Source organism: Toxotes jaculatrix, chromosome 1 (genome assembly GCF_017976425.1).
Source record: "Toxotes jaculatrix isolate fToxJac2 chromosome 1, fToxJac2.pri, whole genome shotgun sequence".
In the NCBI taxonomy this organism is placed as follows: Eukaryota; Metazoa; Chordata; class Actinopteri; family Toxotidae; genus Toxotes; species Toxotes jaculatrix.
The window spans coordinates 20,774,929-20,795,222 of NC_054394.1; the positions used below are offsets into that span (position 1 = coordinate 20,774,929).

The 20,294-nt window shown below is 41.5% G+C and overlaps 1 protein-coding gene across 1 annotated transcript in view; it reads right to left on the reverse strand.

Annotated features, from left to right (window-relative positions):
- Positions 1 to 20,294, reverse strand: part of igdcc3 (immunoglobulin superfamily, DCC subclass, member 3) — a 48,060-nt gene that overhangs the window by 26,224 nt on the left and 1,542 nt on the right. The window contains exon 2 of the mRNA XM_041039869.1: positions 15,221 to 15,526. Coding sequence (XP_040895803.1) covers positions 15,221 to 15,526 — 306 coding nt within the window. The remainder of the gene's footprint in view (positions 1 to 15,220; positions 15,527 to 20,294) is intronic.

The window sequence follows — 20,294 nt, forward strand, 5'->3', positions numbered from 1 at the left end:
CAACCAGAAAATGTTTTTTCTTATAGAGGATTTCTTTCTCTAAAGCTGAATAATGATACTTGAGTTCAGTTAATATATAAGTTAACTAAGGTATTGGACAGAATCATGGGAATCAGACTCATTGGAAATGTAGTTGTTGAACACTTGCAAAAGTAAATGTTTTATCTTAGCTAAAGTTTTTCTGTCCAGTCCAGAAATAGCTATCACTTAGCTCAGAATGTGGACAGAAAACATTCTCAGAAAAAGTGATAAAAGAAAACTCTTCTGGCAAAATACAATGAGAACTGAAAGCTAGTGGAGCATACATTAACCATAAATGGGTTGGGATGTACTTTCTCTATAGACTGCTGATTTCCTACGTCTTCTTTTCTCATAAACTTGCTAGGTAGCTTAGACTAAATCTTTTAAGTTAATGAAATTCTTTTCTCTTGAGTAGAGAGAACAATAAGCTTTCTTCAAGGGTCTGTGTTAAAAATGGCATAGTCTTAGAGGAAGAAATTTACCTAACTAACTTACACACATACCATTTACTCTCACACGTCTTGGACAACAGCGTCACCAAGACAAGATAGAAAAATAGAAGTAATTTTTTTCCTGTTTGCAATATTTTTTGTCAATTTCGAGATCATGTTTCGGTTTTTCAAACCCATCATTTTCTAAGCATTTATTGCCAGGAATAATGTACCATAAAAAAGATGTTGACACTCTTCTTTTTCACACCTGATTGCTGCTGGGAAGAGGCTCTGTCTTCACAATGCCATTCTCTTCTTGCCCAGAGGCCACATATCTAATTAATATCGCCAATACCTCAGCATGCAACTGCCTACTTTAGAATTAAAATGAGATGCCTCTCCTGTCATCCTACCAGTATATATGAGCTCATATCCACATGAATTATGTGCAGTCTCTCATTCAGCTCATTCACTCTAGACTCTCTGCACAAAAAGCGAAAACCTACACCTGCTTTGTCCCTGTCTTGTCTTGTCGTTTCTTGGTGTTGGAGAGTGTGAAATATTTTAAAACGTTCAGAGACATCTGGGGTAAAATAACATTTATATTCAAATGGAAATGCCATTAAATTCTTCGTTGGCTCGTCTCCGCCTCTTGTATTGTGAAGCAAGAAATAAGCTCTGCCCGCAGACAGCAGTGGTTCTGAATAACAACCTGGACATTTGGCATCACAATTCTCCTCAGTCTAACACTCATTACTTCCCCCTCATTAGAGGACAACTGTTGGGTTGGGAGGCCACTTTGAGGAGGCCAAAATGAATCTCTCCCGAAAAGTCTTTCCTTTGTACTGCAGTTTCTTGATCATACATCGCTGGTGAAAAGTCTAGAGAAATTCCTGAGATTAATATACCTTTCGTGAGTGTGTGTGTGTGTGTGTGTATGTGCGTGTGATCCTTTCTGAGAGTATAGCACGCAGTGTTGACTATGCATCTGACAGTGGCTTTGAGTGGGCTGGTCTGAACCAGGGTAGATGGATGACCCCACATCTGGCACTCCCACGGGACATCTGAAAGACGCAGGGCGGGACCAGCCCATGCGCTCCACTGCATCTCACAGCACCCTGAAAACTGGGTTCCCCAAATGGCTGAAACGGCTGTGTAAATCTCACCCTTTCGTCAATCCATCTCACACAGACACACACACACACACACACGCATAAGAGATGCCCCTAGTAGTAGGGAGGTCCACTGTGCCTCAGCTGTGTGGTTCTCATTGGTCATTCATCTGTGTCTTAGTGACCATGCTGATTTCCAAATCCTCACATCACAGCTTCCAAAAATGCAATCCTGTCAGAAATTCACATAAACAAATCCATCAACGGAGCAGAGCGACAACTGCCTGTCTGAAATCTTAAACTGTTCATTTAATACAAATATCCAGACTAGGTCTGGGTGATATGGACCAACTGTTTGTCCATTCAAAGTCTTATCTATATAGTGAATTCCTGTGTAATCTGACAACCTTGCATCAGTACTGAAGTCTTCTGGAGTTCAAATGTTATACATATGTGGAACAAGTTTTACAAGAACAACAAAACTACAGCACCCGTTCGATAGCTGTCATCCTTATTTGCACTTTCATCTACAACCTCCATCTTTGTGGTGTGAGCTAGGCTTCCTGCATGTCTCAGAATAGTTAAGGATTTAAACTAGCTGTACACATTGTGTGTGATATTGTAAGTAGTAATATAAATTGTGCATCCACAATTAAAATGTAGCACACATTTTACAAAAAAAAAACAAAACAAAAAAAAAAACACTGGATTAACTAAAATAATTAGATTTCTCTCCCAGGCCTGGTCCAGTCTCTTCAAACAAAGCATCAAAGCAAAAGCCTGAGCCACATATGGAGCTAATTTCCAAATGTGCAATGTATATGTGCAGGTCCTCAAATCTTCATTTTGGCAGCATTTGTGGTGTCAGTGAATGCAGATAGCGATCTCTCAGTGAATGGCACATTTCTCTGCTTATCCATATCATGCAGACCTACCCTCATTTTAAGCTGCTTCCTCTTCTTTCCATTTCTCTTTAGTTTTTTTCTCCTTCTTGCTTTACTTACTCAATGCCACATAATCTTTAATAAGAATGGACAGGCTATTACAGTGTTTAAAATGAAACCCTTTCCATCCATTTAACAAGAATTGGCTGTAACATAGGAATAATAAGTAGGAGTAATATACCCCACCACCTGCCATATTTACCTTGCCACAGATAAGTGTTTATGGGAAGAGGATGGGAATATGTTGTAATATACAAACAAGAATCCATATGTTCCAAACATATGTAACACACAGTACAGGAGAGTGACTGTGATCATAAAGCAGCATGGAGCACACAGGTTATCCATTAAAAGGCTTGAGTTGGAGTGTTTGTGTGTGCAGGGTGCTGATGGAATCAGGCTCATTCATTTCTGAGAAATTATCCATGTTACTTGGATACGAGCCCTGGGACACACTGTCACTTTTACACTCAGCTTAAAACACGTGGACACACTTATTCACGCATGATGGCTTATATACGGCAAAGGTGGACAGACATGCATGCACATACTGACATGCACAAAAATGAGTTTCTCTCTCCCTCTCTCTCTCTCTCTCTTCCTTGCATGCATGCACACACACACACACACATACAGACACGCACAATCACTCACAACCTTCCCTGCTCCGTCAGCTCAACTGACAGCAGTAATGAGTTTCTTCTCTGCGTAAGCCAACTGGCACCCACTCAAGGGAATTTTTCAGGCTGAATTGCGGCCATTAATCACAATCCCGGGCAACACAGTGCCATCACGTGTGTGGCAAACAGAGATGTGTTTGTGGGGGGCAATGGGTCTACAACATAGCAAAGGAGGAGCTAGCGATTATGTCAAAGACACAGAGAACAAACTGACGAGGAAGGAATGAGAAAGACCATAAAAATCTAATAGTGCTCCATAAAGAAAATGTTTGATTTGGTAAATCATTTCCTTGTTATTGAGGGCAAGTCTGGGCCTTGGCTCATATTAGTCTAAAAGGAGGATAAAGAAAGTAAGCAGCAAAAGCCCAGACGTTCTATTCTGTAAACATGAGCTGAGATGCTCTAACTTCTATCATTACCAACAAGACAGCTAGGAGATGCTTTGCCTATCCACTGCATGCTTTTAGGAACTTCTGGCAGCAACACAGACACACATTCATGACTTAATACATACTGTCTCATGGAACAAAGAGAGAGGCAGTGGAGTAAATACAGAATAATTCCTGGGCAGCTACAGTGACAGAAGCCATTTAAGAGAATGGAGCATTTAAGATAATGATGAAGGGAGCAGCAGCCGTTAATGTATGGAAAATTGCCATCTCCTTGTTTTGCGACATCAAGATATTGTCACCACCATATCCTCTTGTTGAGACAGCTGGAATCTCCAAAAGTCTGCCTCCTATTCTTTTTTTGCCACTATCTTGTTCCCCTCCCTCCATTCAGGCTACCAGCTGAGTGCGGTCACCAGGGATATTACTGCCCCTTGCTGATGCTGATCCGAGGAACCCCCCCCCTGCCCCCGGTCGCCTCCAAACTGGCTAATCCTGATGAATTCATGCTAATATGCAGTCAGTAACCCCCAGCTCCTTTTGTACGCACATGTGCGACTCCTCCTCCACGCCCACTGCATGGAGTCTACTTCACAACAATTCACCAGGAAAAATAACCACAGAGGAAGAGGAGCAGAACAAGAGAGAGAGGAGAGAGGCAAGTGCAGGCCCTGTCATAACCACTTAGTGTTACAAGACAGTGGGTGAGAAATGAAAGCCCTTTGTCTCTGCCTCTACCTATAGTGTGTGTGCAAACAAAGACTGTGCAGATACAGTATTTGTTACGATGGCGTATCTGTTCTATCAGATAATGAAATACCCTTTTCAGGGTTTGAGTAAACAAAGAGCAGCTCTGGATTTACATAAATTGACAGAAACATTTTTTTCCTATGGAAAAGAAAAACGAAGGCTAAGGCTTATGAACAGTGGAATAAAATACAGGATTTGTCTCTGTAGTAGTAGTTATTTCTCACTGTAAATCAAACTGCTATTAATTAATCAGGATTATCAGTTAATATTAGACTGTGGTTTCAAGCAGCTCAAAGTATTCATTTTTGGTTATTTCTTTAGATATTTTTCTGTTGGTTGAGGTAGTTTGCATAGACCGCATCAGGGCTACAACTAACCATTACTTTCACTGTCGATAAATCTCAGTTAATTTCGTTGTTTATAAAATGTGGGAAAGAGACATTTTCAAATTGCTTGATGTGTTTCACCTACAGTCCCAAACCCAAACACTTTCAGTTTCCTATAGTACAGAGCAAAGAAAAGTTGCAAATCCTCAAGCTGGAAGCAGGAAATAAAAATAACTAATCAATTATCAAAACAGCTTCCCATTAATTTTCTGTGAAACAACTACGTGATTAATTATCTAATCATTTCAGCTCTAGACCACCTACTCTGTTCTCGTTTTTTTAACATTTGACGGAGCTAAGTATAATACATCAATGTTTTTTTTCCCCACTAAATGTGACTACTTTTACCCTAAAATACTGTGATTTGTTGTGAAGTGTTTCCCTGACTGAAAGTCAACACCTGAGATCTTTCTGAGCAGTCCCTCAGTCACACATCAATGTCTCTGTACTCTGCTATTAGATACATTGTTAAATAATGTCCTTCAAACACAGAGGTAGACAAGGAACACACAAGCTGCTTGTAGTCCTGCCTCTCTTGACTGGCATGCTCTTGTCTCGTCTATTCCCTGCAGTGGATGGGAGGAGCACTACCATAAGCTGTCAGACATGAGCACATATCACAGGCTCCTCCAGCCTGCCATCAGCCAGCTAACCCTCTAAAACTGTCTTCTCACTCACAAATAATGCATATGCTGGCAAATGGAGAGGGCCACTAGCGTTATGTTTCATATTTTCACGCTGAGGCAATGAAATGGTCCACCTTACGACTTACTAACACATGACATGAAACCACTTCGATTAAGAAAAAAAACCCCATACATTCATAAATATGATTGAAGACCCCAGTTGAGTGGATGATACAAATTCTTTATATGATTATAAAATAAACACATCTCATCTGCTGAGCAGCTACTGAAAGAAGGCCTGCTGAAACATCGGTTATGATGGATCTTAAAATTGCTAGCACATCACTTGAGGTGGGAATTAAATCAAATGTTTCAGTCCTGCTTTCAGAGAGGGAAAAAAAGGCCCCAGTAACAGGTCTATGTGTTGAAGGAAGGCAGACTGCACATTAGCTGCATTTTTTTTTTTTCAAGCAGCAGGTCCAGGTATGTACAGTCACTGACCATGAGCCTGTGCACATGTCCATGTCAGTGCATTTATTTGAAGTTAAGCGTAGGCAATGTGCACGTTACAGTGATGAATTACGAGTCTAGGGTCAGGGGAGCAGTTTCCCAGCATGTTCTGACGGCAGAGGCGTGCTTCTTCAAGCTAAGCCGGCCCGCCGCTGTTGCTTTGCATCCTGCTGCCTATCGAAAGCTGCCCTTGAAACAAAGCTGCCAGGGTCAGGGGGTCACGTCACAGCATCGGAATGGAATGTTCCTTCCTGGTTCAAGGTCCAGCCTCCAGAGCCAGAGGGGCCCAGAGATCATTTGAGACCACCGACACATGCTCCATCTATTTTACTCCCTACCTCTCTCCACTTTCATCTACCCCTGCCTGCTTTAGTGAAGGCAGCTTGTTTGGCTCTAGTCTACTTGCTACCACTCTGATAACTCAAATTAATGTTGCTGAGTCACCTGCACATCGACATCAAGATTAAATTAACTCTGCTGTCAAAGAAAACTCTTTACATGTGCTGCAAATAATGATTAGAAGCACAACTGTCATATCAGATTTTATCACATAGGGAATTTCACATGCTTTCAAATCAATGCTCAGGGAATTTCAGTTTGTATTATTATTACATGTGAAGATTATTTTCTTTATTGATCAATTACTACTGCTTCTATGAAATGTCAGAAAATAAAGATCAAAATTCTGATTACAATTCCTCAAGCCCAAGATGATGTCTTCAAATGTCTTGTTTTGTCCAACCATCAGCCCAAAACTTAAAGACAATCTGTTTGTAAAACAAAAGGAGGTATTGTTTAAAATTTCCACCTTTTCATTCTTAAATCTCGCACTGAATGCTTTGACAATTTGTAGTAATAAAGTCTAGGTATCTGTGGTAATATAAGCCCTATGTACTGTACATTTTACAAATCAGAATCCGAAAAGTAATACATGCTAGCAAAACTACAAACACTGCAAACAGGTTGTGAGGAGGAAATTGGCCACCCCAGAAATCTTTCATCCTATGCCAGCAACAACCTCTTCTAATTGGTTCCTGTGGAATTCATTTTATCCCTGGTGCCCGACTCCACACACAGCAGCGCCTGACAGTCTTTTAACCCCAAACAATTCTGGAGCTTCATCCCTATGCGGCAACTACGGAGAAGAGAGGGAAGATTGTTTTTTATTTACTTCCAGTGTTGGTTCCAATGAGTTCATCTTTTTTACAGTAAATTCTTTATTTCAGAATGTGATAGAACAGACCACTGCAAAGCACACACACACACACACACACACAGGGCCTATTCAATCATTTCCTCCCACAATCTCTCATGGTATCATACTTGCCCTCCCTCACTATTCCCTGCACACACATACCAGTTAGCCTCCGTCAAAAGTGAAAAATAAGTCTCAGTGTGCTGAGCTGGAAACTCGGCTTTGAGGACAGGACTGGACAAGCCATATTGTGTGCAGTCACGGGCTCCAGACAGTGTTGTGGTCAAATAATAGCTTTAATGCAGAACCTAATTGTTATAATTGTAAGAAGAAAGTAAAATGTTTCAGGTTTCCTCAAGTCCAAATATCCAAATCCAAAATCAGCCGTCAAGTCCTGTGTTGTATGAAACATGTATAGAACTGACCTTATTCTCAGAGACTAACTGTTAAAGCCTTTGTGGAAAAACAGAAAACACATGACAGAGACAAATAAATGTCCTTTCTGAGTGAGTGAAAATGCGCTTATTTTGCTCTTGTTCTTCCAGGCTGCTGCGTTGCTTGTTTGGGAAAGGGCAACGTTAGAGCTGAGATGCTGTGGCAGGTTTGGGCCACCTTATTTCACTGCCAAAGCCAAGGTCACTGCCACTGCCCCAGGGCCATCAGACAGGGGGATGGGTCCCCACTGGGGAATGAGCAGGAGGCTGAGCGCTGGAGGAGGGGAAACGTAATGGGAGGAGAATAAAAAAAGAAGGGGAGGGGTATTCTGCCCTAGTGCACACAAAAAGGTCACCGTTTCCCAGATAAACCCCCCTCTCCATCGTCCAGCCCCTCATGACCTCTAACCCCGCTATTTCTAAGTCAATGCTGAAACAGAGGGAGAAGAAGGGGGAGGGAGGGTGCAAGGGGAAACACACCCACCCAGAGTCAGCAGTGACAAAAGGGGGCCTCAGCCGCAGCTAGCTGAGTCAGTCAGGAGAACAAACGCTCAGGCCACCGTCACAAAGCAGAGCCACCAGAGGCTGCACATCTCCACAGCCTCTGCCTGTTCCCAGCCACTCTACTGCCCTGCATTTCACAACTAACAATAGGTGCTGCTCTGCTCTGCTCTGAGAGGTACCCCAACACACACAAACACACACACACAAGCTAGAGAGGGGAGGGGGCTGAGGCCCAAAGCAGAGCTACTGCCTGCCCATCACTGACTGGCCTTTGTCACCCATTCTTCTGCATATTGGCCACCACAGACAGATATCCTGATCCTGCTTAAACAAAGTAGAAACCTGGAGGGGCCCTGTGTGTCTGTGAACAACTGAGGGGAGGATAATGTTATTAGATAACACTATTATGTTCACTATTATCTCTACTACTAATAACACTAATTAATATCCACCAATGGCTCCACCTCCTGTCTGTCTTTGTCCTTATTACACATTTTCACACATGCAAATCAAAATGTCTGCCAAAGGAGAAGACAGGAAGAGGGAGTTTTGGTGCTTTTATTGGTGGATGGTGTAGCCCTTGTAAAGGCTTTTAACTGCACAATCTGGCCATAAAGGCTCTGTTAAGTGTAGTGAAGCGCGGTGACGGGGCAGTAGCTGGAGCTAGCCAAGCCCCTAGTGAAGCCTGGAACCATAGGAACACCAACATGCACACTCAAAACAAACCCACACAATGTTGTGTCTTGTGTGTCTTTAGGAGAACCGTCTATTGACAAAATCGATTCTGTATTGGCTAACCTTAATCTAAACCACATCCTCATTCTGATAACTGATGATGGTTAAACACCTAAAATCGGAAGTGTGGACCAAACAAAATACCACTTCACTCTGGAAGATTAAAACATCAAAACAGATCAAACATACTCTTCCCAGGAGCCAGCTGGACTAAAGCTGATGACAAGACACACATGCTGGCATGAAAACACAGGATTTGACACCAACACAAGCATGCTACAGACAAAACCGCTGAAGAGGAGATCATGCTGGACTTGTCCAAATCAAAACAGGTCAATACGAGATTGCTGAATATAGACTGCAAAGCCAGACTCCAGAATTTGGAGGCTGGTCTGCCTCGACCAGCCTTTGGCCCGGCTTCTGCTCTCTCCTTTCACCTTTCACCTCTATTACTTAGGAATTCCTCCCGTGAGCCTTAAAAGCAGGCAGAAAGAATTTTAGGCCCCCTTTTCATTTGTTTGTTTGAGAATGGCTAGGGTGGCCCAGAGACATCCGGAGACCAGCACAGACTTCATTAACAGAGTGCCACTTTGTCCAACACACAAGCACAGATGAAGTCAGACGTACATGCTGAAACACAGACACATCCACTGACAGCCACAGACTAGCATTGTCAGGAGCTACCCAGGGATGATATTTCACTTTAACTAAAACATGACTCCAGTCCATCCAGGTAGAATGTTTCATCAACTTAATGATAATAAGTTAGGTTAAGTTAATGGGTATTGCATATGTTTTCCTCTCACTTTAGTCCAAATTAGTTTGTCTTTTGCCACAAACACTGAGACAGTGCACCTGGAGGAATAAGCTCAATGTTTCTGCCATCCAGCTGTTTGACCACTCTTCAGTAATCCTCTCCCCTGCTTAGTGGCCCGGTTTCCCAAGTGATGTTTCTTTACACAGACAAGTATTTTAAGAGCATAAAGGTGCCCATTCTGCTCCACACAGTAGCTCATCCCTTATATTATGAAGTAGCTTCCCTCTAACAGAAGATTGCTATAGCTCTCAATGCATGTTTGTGCTCTGTGCATGGCTGAAGTCCTGTCAGCATGGCTCAAGATTTAAGCCCTTCAGCAACCGCTGTGTTTTTGATTTTTATTGTATTAGCCATTCATTCTTGACATATGGTGATAGAGGGAATGCAATGGATGTAATTCTGCAAAGCAGCTTGGGGTGCATGCTCTCTTTGTTACCAACCATGCAGCATTACCAACAATGTATAAAATATGAACTGTATTTAATTTAATAAGTAATTGATAAATCACTAATTAACAAGTGACTTAAACTGTCTTAATTGGTTTGAAAATTGAAGTGAAACAAAATTTTTCACTGTAGCTCACTGACACCCCATTGTTACCCACCACCATGCAAGGACATACACTAAACTAAGACAATAAGGCATGCTATGGACAGTATGGGATCCCTTGGTGACTTTCCACTTCTTCAAGGTCAATGATGTGTCATCTTCAGTGATAATAGAGATTCACCCGGCTCCTTCCCCACAGGAGAGCTGGACAAGCTTAAGCATTTGTCAATGCAAATATCCAGAGTTGTCATTAGGGACATGCTGTTTATTCAGCTTCCTGACAAAATAGACATTAGAGACAATAGACTTTATAGACATGGGGGAGAGAGAAAGAGAGAGGGAGAGACAATAAGGTTTGCTGTTGTTTACTCCTGCCTTTGCTCATATATATCCACACAGGGAATGGCAAAAGGACCTACTTTGAACCAATTCTGAAAAGCAGACCACTATTCTAAAACAGGTAATAAAATCTCGCTCACGCTAAATCAACTTAAATAGAGCATGCATAATCAGGCATTGAGATCTGAGTATTCAGTCTGCAGGTGTACAGTAATAAACCAGTTTCTAATGTAATTACACAGCAGAGGTCAGAGCTCTCATCTCTTCAGCCCACCTCATCAGTACAGGGGGGGAAAAAAAAAGCAAAAGAAAGAAAAAAAAGCGGTTTCTTCCTCACTCCTTCTGACACACTGGCAGACAGACGGAGGGGCGCTGACCACACAGCAGGGGGGAACACTCTGGTTTAACATCAGCCCAAATACCTGCCCAAAGGAAGGAACAGGGCAGTCATAGGCCATGTACGTATGCACTACTACTATGTGATGTCTTCAAGGCAGGAATATCAATGAGAGCGATGAGATCAGTGACAGGAATACAGCAATGACTAGGTTATGTTTGCTTTGATGGTGGCATAAGATGAAATTACATAATTCTCTTCCTCAAAAACTATGCCAGATGAGGTTAGTAATACTCCAATGCCAAACATGCAGTAGATTTTTTTTTTCGCATGAACTTGTTTTGATTTTGCAAGGATTAAAAGAAAACACTAAGAGGCTTCATGTCTAAATGTCAGAACACACTTATGGCATTTAGTTGGCTAGTCTATATGACAGAGAGATGACTTGCTTCGTGGCAAATGAGCAGAGGAGCAAGGGTAGGAGGGGGATGGATCGAGGGCGGAGTTTGGCTCGCAGACAAAGGGAGCTACAAGGAGATGCGGGGATGGAGCTTCAGCATTCACCCAGGCGGGAGGCCATGAAAGGGGTGGGGACAGGAAGGTCGCAGGGTGATGGAGAGCTACCGTCGACCCTCCAAACACACGCGCATGCACGCAAACAAACACTCGTGTAAACTAACATGAGCTTCCCATAAATCACTCTCACTAACCGCTGTCTGAGGCTGAGTAGCTGCTAGTGGCAAGCCATCCACACTGCTTTTAAAAGTAGCATATTGCAACTTCTTGTCTTCTGCCGCAGCTACACATTCTGACTCTGCCTGGCCGACATCACACTTATTTATATTTACACCTCTGAGAGGAGTTAAATTTATACAAATGAGAGGCATGGGTATAAACTGAGAGACTTTTACAAGCATCCTCTGGCTTCTCCTTTTTCATCCTTTATGGCCCCCTGGGTTCTTCTTTTTCATTAAAGTCTCATTCAGAAGCCTGCCATTATATCGGCAGTATAATTTACCATGACGATTTCAGAATTAAACAAGGTGGAAATCATCATCCAGCGGCCAAGGGCTCTATATCAGCACTGAAGCAGTCTATAAAATAAATACATATAACGCACAGTTATTATACTTTCATTTATTGCATTTTTACTATTTATGTTTTCACCCTCCTCTGCCTTTTCTCAGCACACTTCATATCGTGTTTGCAAATCTTTTTAAATAGTCCCTGAGGTCAATTACAGTCTCCTCATATGAATGGGTCTAGAAAAAAAAAAAAATTATTTCCTAAAAAGCTTCAACTCTTTCCAATTAATTCCAGACAAACAGACAAAAGCAAGCCATTTCAAATGATCCTAAAAGCTATTTTGTAACGGGGGGCTTTTGTGGTGTGTTGCCTGGTGACGCGGGTGTACTGTGGGGGAGGGGCAGGAGCCCTGGCCGGGTCCACTGTACCAGGCTTGTCATTCATCCAAATGATGAAAAACTTCCTGAACCTAAGCTAATGAGGGGGTCCTAGAGAAACTGAGGAAAGAGAGAGAGACAGAGAGAGAGAAACCGACCATCAAAGAGATAACATTTGGAGGAAAAAAGTGTTTCCTGGACCGACTGCCGATTTAGTGGGTCAACGGGGAGTCCGTCCTACACCAGCCCCCGACAGTGAGCTCACACAAATGGTTGTCAAGCAAATAAAAAGTGAAATTTATGGAGGGACGTAGAGTGGAGGCTAGGATGGAGGTTTTATCCACTGGGAGGGCTATAAAGAGGCTTCAGTAATCACACCACCCATTGCATCACAGTGGTACAAGTCAGAGCTCTGTTGTAAGAGAGACTATAACACAGCAAATTACCCCAAAAACACAAAGAAAGCAACAACATTAACAAACACTTGGAAAAGAAAAAGAAACAAACACTAGTCATTGACCTTTGTAAGGAGAGCTTGTTTCTCTCCAAAAAACAAAATGAAAACACTTAATCCTAAATAATTTATGCCCAGTACAGAACTCGGGTGGGCCAGGAGAAGATGAAATGGACCAATGATTGTCCAAACCCCTCTAGAATATCGTTCACCTAAAAGATGAACCTCTTAAAAGACCTTATATTAAAGGCCGAATACATAACAGTCTGACAAATTGATGTTTGATCAACAGGGGAGCACTTCTGTACTGAACAGGTGCCTGTAGGACCCTGCAGGCTGTGGAGAGCAGGAAGTTGGCCAATGAAGGATGATTATGATTTTTCTGAATGAACTGTGATACAAATATCAAGAGAGCCAAACAGAAGGAATGAAGGTAGGAAAGCTGTTCCTGCTAATGTGTTTTGCATTATGATATAAGAGTAAGTAAAAGATCCTTTGGTCAGACAGGAAATCAACTACCACAGCATTTTTCATACACTGCAAATCAGTGAAAACTCAACATGGTCAAATCCACAGTGGAATACCAACATTACTGTTCTATGGCACATCCTAAAGACACAGAAGATATTGGTGGGCCGTGATGGGTAGCACTGGGACATTTTACACTGACACATTTTTATTTTTTGAGTCCCTTTGAAGAGCCTCCGGAGGATTATTTTCACAGTGATGGCTTCTTGCTGCCTTGATAGAAGTGAGACTCCATTAAGGAGTTATTGTAGAGCTTTTCCTCATTTTCCTCACCAAAAGACTGCTTAACACACCACAAAAGGTCAGGTGTCAGGTGTCAGAATGGGACTTTCAGTAATCCTTTCTAATCAATACAAGTCAAAAGGAAAAACTGGAATGGTCTGCAGAAGAGCAAAGCCCAGCCAACACAGAATAGTTCCACCATCAGTGATTCTGAACCTGAGCATCCAGGTCCAAGGTAACAAGGTCAGGTTCATTCACTGAGGTAAAACGCACAATCAGTTGAAACAACAGATGAAATATGGAGGATTTCCTTTACACTTGTATAATTCCTTAATTTTCATGTTCATATGGTTTTAAACTCTTAAATAAAAAAAGAGTATTACATTCAAAGATTAAGTTGTGGGGCACAATTTGACATTATATTGTAACATCTTTAAACGATACATGATTATTGTTAAATTTACATCCATTAAAAGAAATTTCATTTCCTGTTCTATTCATCTGGTGATCAAACTGATTCTGTCTGATTCAGAATTTCAAGACAACAAAGAAGCCAAAACTTCAAATGAACAAAATGTGATTGTTACCAGATGAACTTTGTGCTCGTAAATCTATGGATTTTCATTTTCCTCATGCTTTATTATCACCATGTCAAAGTAATTGTGTAATATAAAAAATAAGGGGGACCATACTGATTACTATCCCCTGGTGCAGAATAAAAAATGTGCTCAAATTGCAGCTTCAATCTGACCTTTAGAAAAGAAAAACCCTTCGGTGAGGCCTTAAAAAACTGCATGTGTTTGGCAGTGCCAGTCACTGAGATGAAGTGACTTTTCGCTTCGGCCAGTGAGACGTCCATGCTAACCTCCCTATCCCACTGAGTGGAAAAGCTGTATTGGCCACAACAGCACAGCAGTATGCTGTCTACACAACCCAGGAATCAACAGGCTTCTGCGAGTCTTTGTCCATCTCTGTGTTACAGAATATACATAACAGAGCCTTTTAAAAAAATCTCATCCCAGCACAGTGTGGAACAGCACAACATCCTCGATGCCTTTGATTTATCATGAGTTGAGGCAAGCACTGTATGTGTGTGAAAGAAAAGAGAAGACAGGCGGACAGAGAGTCAGACTGTCTCACTATGATAAGATAAAAATGTAGTAAATGAACCATGGAAACAATGCTGGGAATTTAATGTTGCTCTAGAATGACTTCAAATAAGAGATTTGATGCTCAAGCCAGGGAAAATCTATCTTGATGCCTCTAACAGGGAGTGGGCTGCTGGGTTGCTTCGAGCTTATTGCACTCTTACAAAGCAGCTTGGAGACTCTCAGCATGAGAGCTTGTTAATGCTAAACTCAAAGGCTTGAATTTCTAAGCAGCGCTGCAGATGAGCATCAGAAAGTTCATTACACTCAAAGAATGATAGTAAAATATTCAAATGACTCCACAGCCAGGGATATTAAGCACATTTACATGCCCAGCAATACCCAGGTGACTGGGACTGGACTGAAATGTAATTACTTAAGGCGATATTTCAATTACAATGTTTACATTTGTCGAGAACTCAGATCACAACTTAATCAAACTTAAGTGAGTGGATGTGGTTGTAGGTTCTGTTTCATAACAGTTCAATCGTGATTTCTTAACATACTGACAACACAATCAGGCTAAGGCAAATTATTATTATGTTGGTATCTCAAAATAAGCCAATTTAAGGTGCTGATAAGAACAAATATAAAAATCATAACAATGACCATGTTATGTAGAGTATCAGCAAACTTTTTTATGCCTCCCTGAAAAGCAAATACAGCCTTCATATTATAAAAGCCAAAGACCAAAGAAGAGACTTACTGGCTGCCTGAATGCGGGCCTTACGGCTCACCACCAGCCCAAAAGAATTCTGGGCCATGCACTCGTAGTCACCCTCGTCCGATGAGCCATCAGATTTTGTCTTCTGGAAGTGACTGATCAGGAGTGAGCCATTGATGAAGGTGGTGTGATGCTGGTCCTGAGTTAAAAGTAGGCCATTATGCCTCCACTGTGTCGTAATCGGCGGGATGCCGTCCACCTGGCAGTGGAGCATGAGGGGTTGCTCCTGTACAGCAATGATGTCGCTGGGCTCCAGGGTGAAGGAGAGCTCCGCTTCAGACATCACACCTGAAGAGACACACACACACACACACACACAAATGATATATACGAAATGAGATAAGAAAATATTCTTCACATCTTGCCCATCATTTCACATAAACATCCAAATTTCAGCTGACGTATTTGGTATCTTTGGAAACTTTGACTCTATTTTTTTTTTTTTTTTCATTTTTGTTTTGTGGGTCAAAAACAAAACAAAAACAAAACAAAAAACTAACTCAACATTCACTTGCTAGCTTTTTTGTCTCATAGCTTTTCTCAGCAGATGGAGTTTGCTCAGTTTTTGTAGTCAAACTCGATCCAGGCTCCAGAAAAATCATTTCATACTACAGTATATGCTACTGTGCTCTCCTGAGACATCTCTCAGTATCTCATTTCAAAGAGTTTGCTTATATCCTAAATTATGCTCCTTCGTCAATAAATAACTTAATGGGGAAGAGATTCCAAACAGACACTGTCCCATTATCACACTTTGACTCTCTCTATAACCAGGTAGGCAACCGTGAGCCCAGTCCATTCCAATCCAGTCCAGTCCATGTTTTTTTTTTGTTATTACCCATGTTTGTGTCACTCTTTTACACGTCCATTTCTCATAAATAAAACATACAGTTCATTTCACTTCTTGATATTTTTTTCGTGTTCTATACCAACATATTACTATCCAGAATCTTAAGGGAATGTAACAGTAAGACTTCTCATATCAACCCTGAGAGCTACCTGGAGCTACCTCCAGGCTACGGTCACAAGGGGATTCGCAGATTTTAGACTGAATGCATCCAGAGTATGTGTTCTCTGGTAATATAAACACACACATGCATGGCCTTGTCTGTACTGCTCTAGCTTTGAACCAGCGGCAGCAACTCTGTCACCGTGATCCCTGTGTTCTCTTTTTCTTTGTCACCCACTAACACAAAACAATACTCTGTGACTAAAAGCTCCAGATCACTTAGATTTGTTTGTAGTGATGCTTTCCACTTAATAATGGTGTGACGAGATCCGATTTTCGGCATTCGTGGTTTCTGAGGGTAAAGAAGGCGGAGTGGGAGAACAATAAATAAAGGATGTAAACAGCCTGACCTGACTTGGTACTATAAAAGAGGAGCTTAGCGGGCTCTTGGTATCACGTTTCAGCTGCTGATGGACTAAACACTACCAGTCTCTGCCCCAGGGCCCTGGAATCTGGTGGGAGGGGGGCTTTGGGAGGGCAGCAGAGGGGGAGCAAAGCACAAGGGTCAAAACAGAGAACCTCCGGCTTCGTCCCTCAAATTCCAGCCCAGCAGTACTTCCCCTTAGGTGCAGACAAGGAATTCACTGACACACTCCTTCATGAAGATCACATAAGGAGCATAATGCAAAGAAACATTTCCTCTTGCTCTGTATCTTTTCTTTATGTGCCCCCCCCCCCTTTCCCTTTTTCGTCACTCTACATGCACGGTAAGTAAAATGGCCATGGGACCAGAGAGACATTGGTGCTACCACTTGTGAAAAACAAGGGGGTGGTGGTGGAGAAATATTTAACCCTTAGCTGGCAGGCGGTGATCCCGCTGCCTGGACTACTGCTCTCCAAAATGATGCTGGCCACAGAGCTCCACTTCCTTGTTCCAACAAAGATCACGTTTCCACAGAAGAAGCAGCCAGTAGAGAAAAAAAAAATAGCATATAAAAAGCCTGCAGCCACACATCCAATCAGTCACACTTCATGTTTTGATCAACACACGGATAATTCTCAGAGTGAAGTATTCTATACAGCATAAAGTGCTTCTGGAAAAAATATGAGGATGTAAAGCACATCAAAGTGTTTTGCATTCAACCTTCCTTTGTGTGGACTGACTGTAATATATTGGAGGCTTATTTTCAGCTGTCAAATCACATTAGTCAATGTTATCAACCCTTGCAGTAAACAAGATGATGACAGTTCGGTGTGTTATAATGTCATTGATTTGGAGTTGATTAAACAGCTATATTCACGTTGTATATACTGTGCTTCGTCGTGACTTCAATTAATCAGTTTCTTCCATTAGCTAGAACAATGTGAAAGTTCTCGGGCTGTGGCTTTCCTAATGAATAAAGCATGTTGCTAGAGTGAGTGGCTAATGCAATTCTGAGCTCTGGGTGGGTAGAAGGTTACAAACAACAATGCGAGAAAGGTCAGAGACAATCATTTTTAACAAACACTGAATAATAAGACAGATCCAGTGAGACAAAGACGATAAGCGGACAAAAGAAAAAAGGGATAGCTGGATTTTTCACTCTTGTGTGGTTTAGGTTAAGGTCATCTGTGAATGCTGAGCATCCAGATGGGGATGCGATGCAGAGAGCAGGAGAGGACAGCACAGCTGCAGAAACTGGTGGCAAGAACACGCCTATCCACAGAAACACATGTTCACAGGCATAGATCTATACAGGCGTGGATTTTCACGGTTAGATAAGAAGACAGACAGACAGACACACACACGTCGTACTGCTCTTCCCATGCAGAGGAAAGAGACACTAGCATGTAGGATTACAGGGTGAGACCAGGGACAAGTAGTGGCTAAGTGTGGCTCATGCTCTGGCTTACCATTCACGGATAAGTGTGGCTGACTGGCACAAAGGTTTACTGCTACAACAGTAAAGAGAGAAGCCAACACCAGCTACTGACATACTGATATAGATAGCAGACACAAGCATCACTGAAAGAGCTAAGTGAGCTTAGGACACACCACAGGCTTCTTACAGACAGTAGTGTAAGTGTATACTTACACAACTGCTGCGCATCATATCAAATAACAGCCCTACGAAAACAATGCTGTGTTATGTCCTGGATCTAGTCTTGCCTAAGAATTATTTTCATTACTGACTATGTTCTTGACTAATTGCTTGGTCTGTAAAACATCAGAAAACGGTGAACAATGTCTATCCCTGTAGCCCAGAGCACAAGGTGTCATCATCAGATTTATGTTTTGTTTGAAAGGCCCAGAATTATTCAGTTCTCTATAATTGGCCATGGATAAGACAAAGAAAAGCAGAAAAAGAACAAATAAATAAATACTGCTTAATGAATTGAAATATCAAAATATTAAAGGAGCAGTCCAGACTTACACATTAGGAGTAGTTTTATTGCTAAATTACTTGCTTTCTCTTTTCACTTTCAGGATCCATCTCTTGCAACTCTTTGGCCATACATTCTTGTTCACCATAGCAAAAAATACAACAAATTTTTAAATGAATGACTAAATTTGCTAAGACAGACTGTTGGGACATTGCGTTAGGCTTGTTATATAATAATATATTCTGCAAAAATATAGAACAATATTTTTGCACAATGATTCTGGTTTTATTCTCTGTTAACTGCACTGAACTGTAGATGGAGAGCTGAAGTAGCATTTCCACTTTGAAGAAATGGATGCATGCCACCTGTGTTTCTCTTGAGTGGGGAGCATTAACAGAGACGTTATAAGGAAGGAGACAAACCACTTAAAGAAAAGATGATGGTTGTATGACACATATTCCACCCCTCCCCCCAGAAAGCCAATCACCTGATTTATAAGAGCTGAACTAGGAGCAAACAGTGTTGCGCTGACGAAAGTGCACAGTTGAGGTTCACGACAGTTTCAACCAGAAATGTTATAAGGGAGTGCTAGCTGTTTAGGAAAAAATATTATCAAAACAAACACACGTGATGCGTCAGGTTTAGTTATTCAAACATCAAAAATAAACTTTCGCATCAGTTCAAGTGCTCTGTTGGAATGAGCTGATGGTGTCATGTGAAACTTTGTGCATGTGCAGCAGAAGTATAACTGGAAAAAAACAGCATTTTAAACCTTATTTTGGGACAAAGTCACCAAAGTGTTTTTAATCAAACTTGACTAGTGAGTCTATACATGCATTTTTTTTCTTCCCCCGTGACCATTGAAAGTGAAGCTAAGGCTCTCTCTCGCCATGCATATAAATAGGGGCCTGGTCTTGTTAGCCAGAAATGACTGCCCAGGGGTGTTGACTTTGGTATTAAATAGGTATAGATTTAAAAATGTGTTCAGTATTCTTGCACAGCAAACGTTCTGTATTTGCATTTAGATCAAGCGTATGTGTGTGGATGAGACACATCTCCTTTAAGAACTCCCCCCGGTGTAAATGAGCTGAATTTCTTTTCTGTAAAGTCTATAATGTCTGACTAAAAAGCAATATTTATTATACATCCAGGGGGAGGATGTACACAGCATTGATACTTGCATTTTCTCCTATAGGTTTTTGCCTGATCAATAAAAAATAAATACCGTTCTTTTCTAGCTACCTTCAATACTCATGAGCATTTAGTTTCCAGTATTCTGGTATTCACCTGTTATAAGGGCAACTCAGAAATGACAGAAAGACAGTAATACAGGCTATAGTAGTAAAATGTAACACAAGAAAGCTGAGAAACAGTCCATATGCTCGCATGATAGCAGATGTAGGGCATCTGTTGCGCAGTTTCACCTCTCTTGGCTATTTTCTCCACTGTCCATGTACTACTGTCTTCCCTCACAGTACTCATCTGTAGTATATTTCTAAAACAGTCCTAATCCTAATCCTACTGGTGCTAAACTAAATACATACTGGTGGTTTTAGATTAAAATAAATGAGCTTATAGAAATGTTAATAAGCTGGAGCATAAACAGAAATGAAGTGAAGCCTCAGGATTTTTCTCTTACAAGCTTTGACTTAACGCTGATACTCTTTTTTTTTTTTCGAATCTTGAAAGACACAAGCTAACTCCGTCCATCCATTCAAAGCCTTTGATAAACCCAGATTTCTC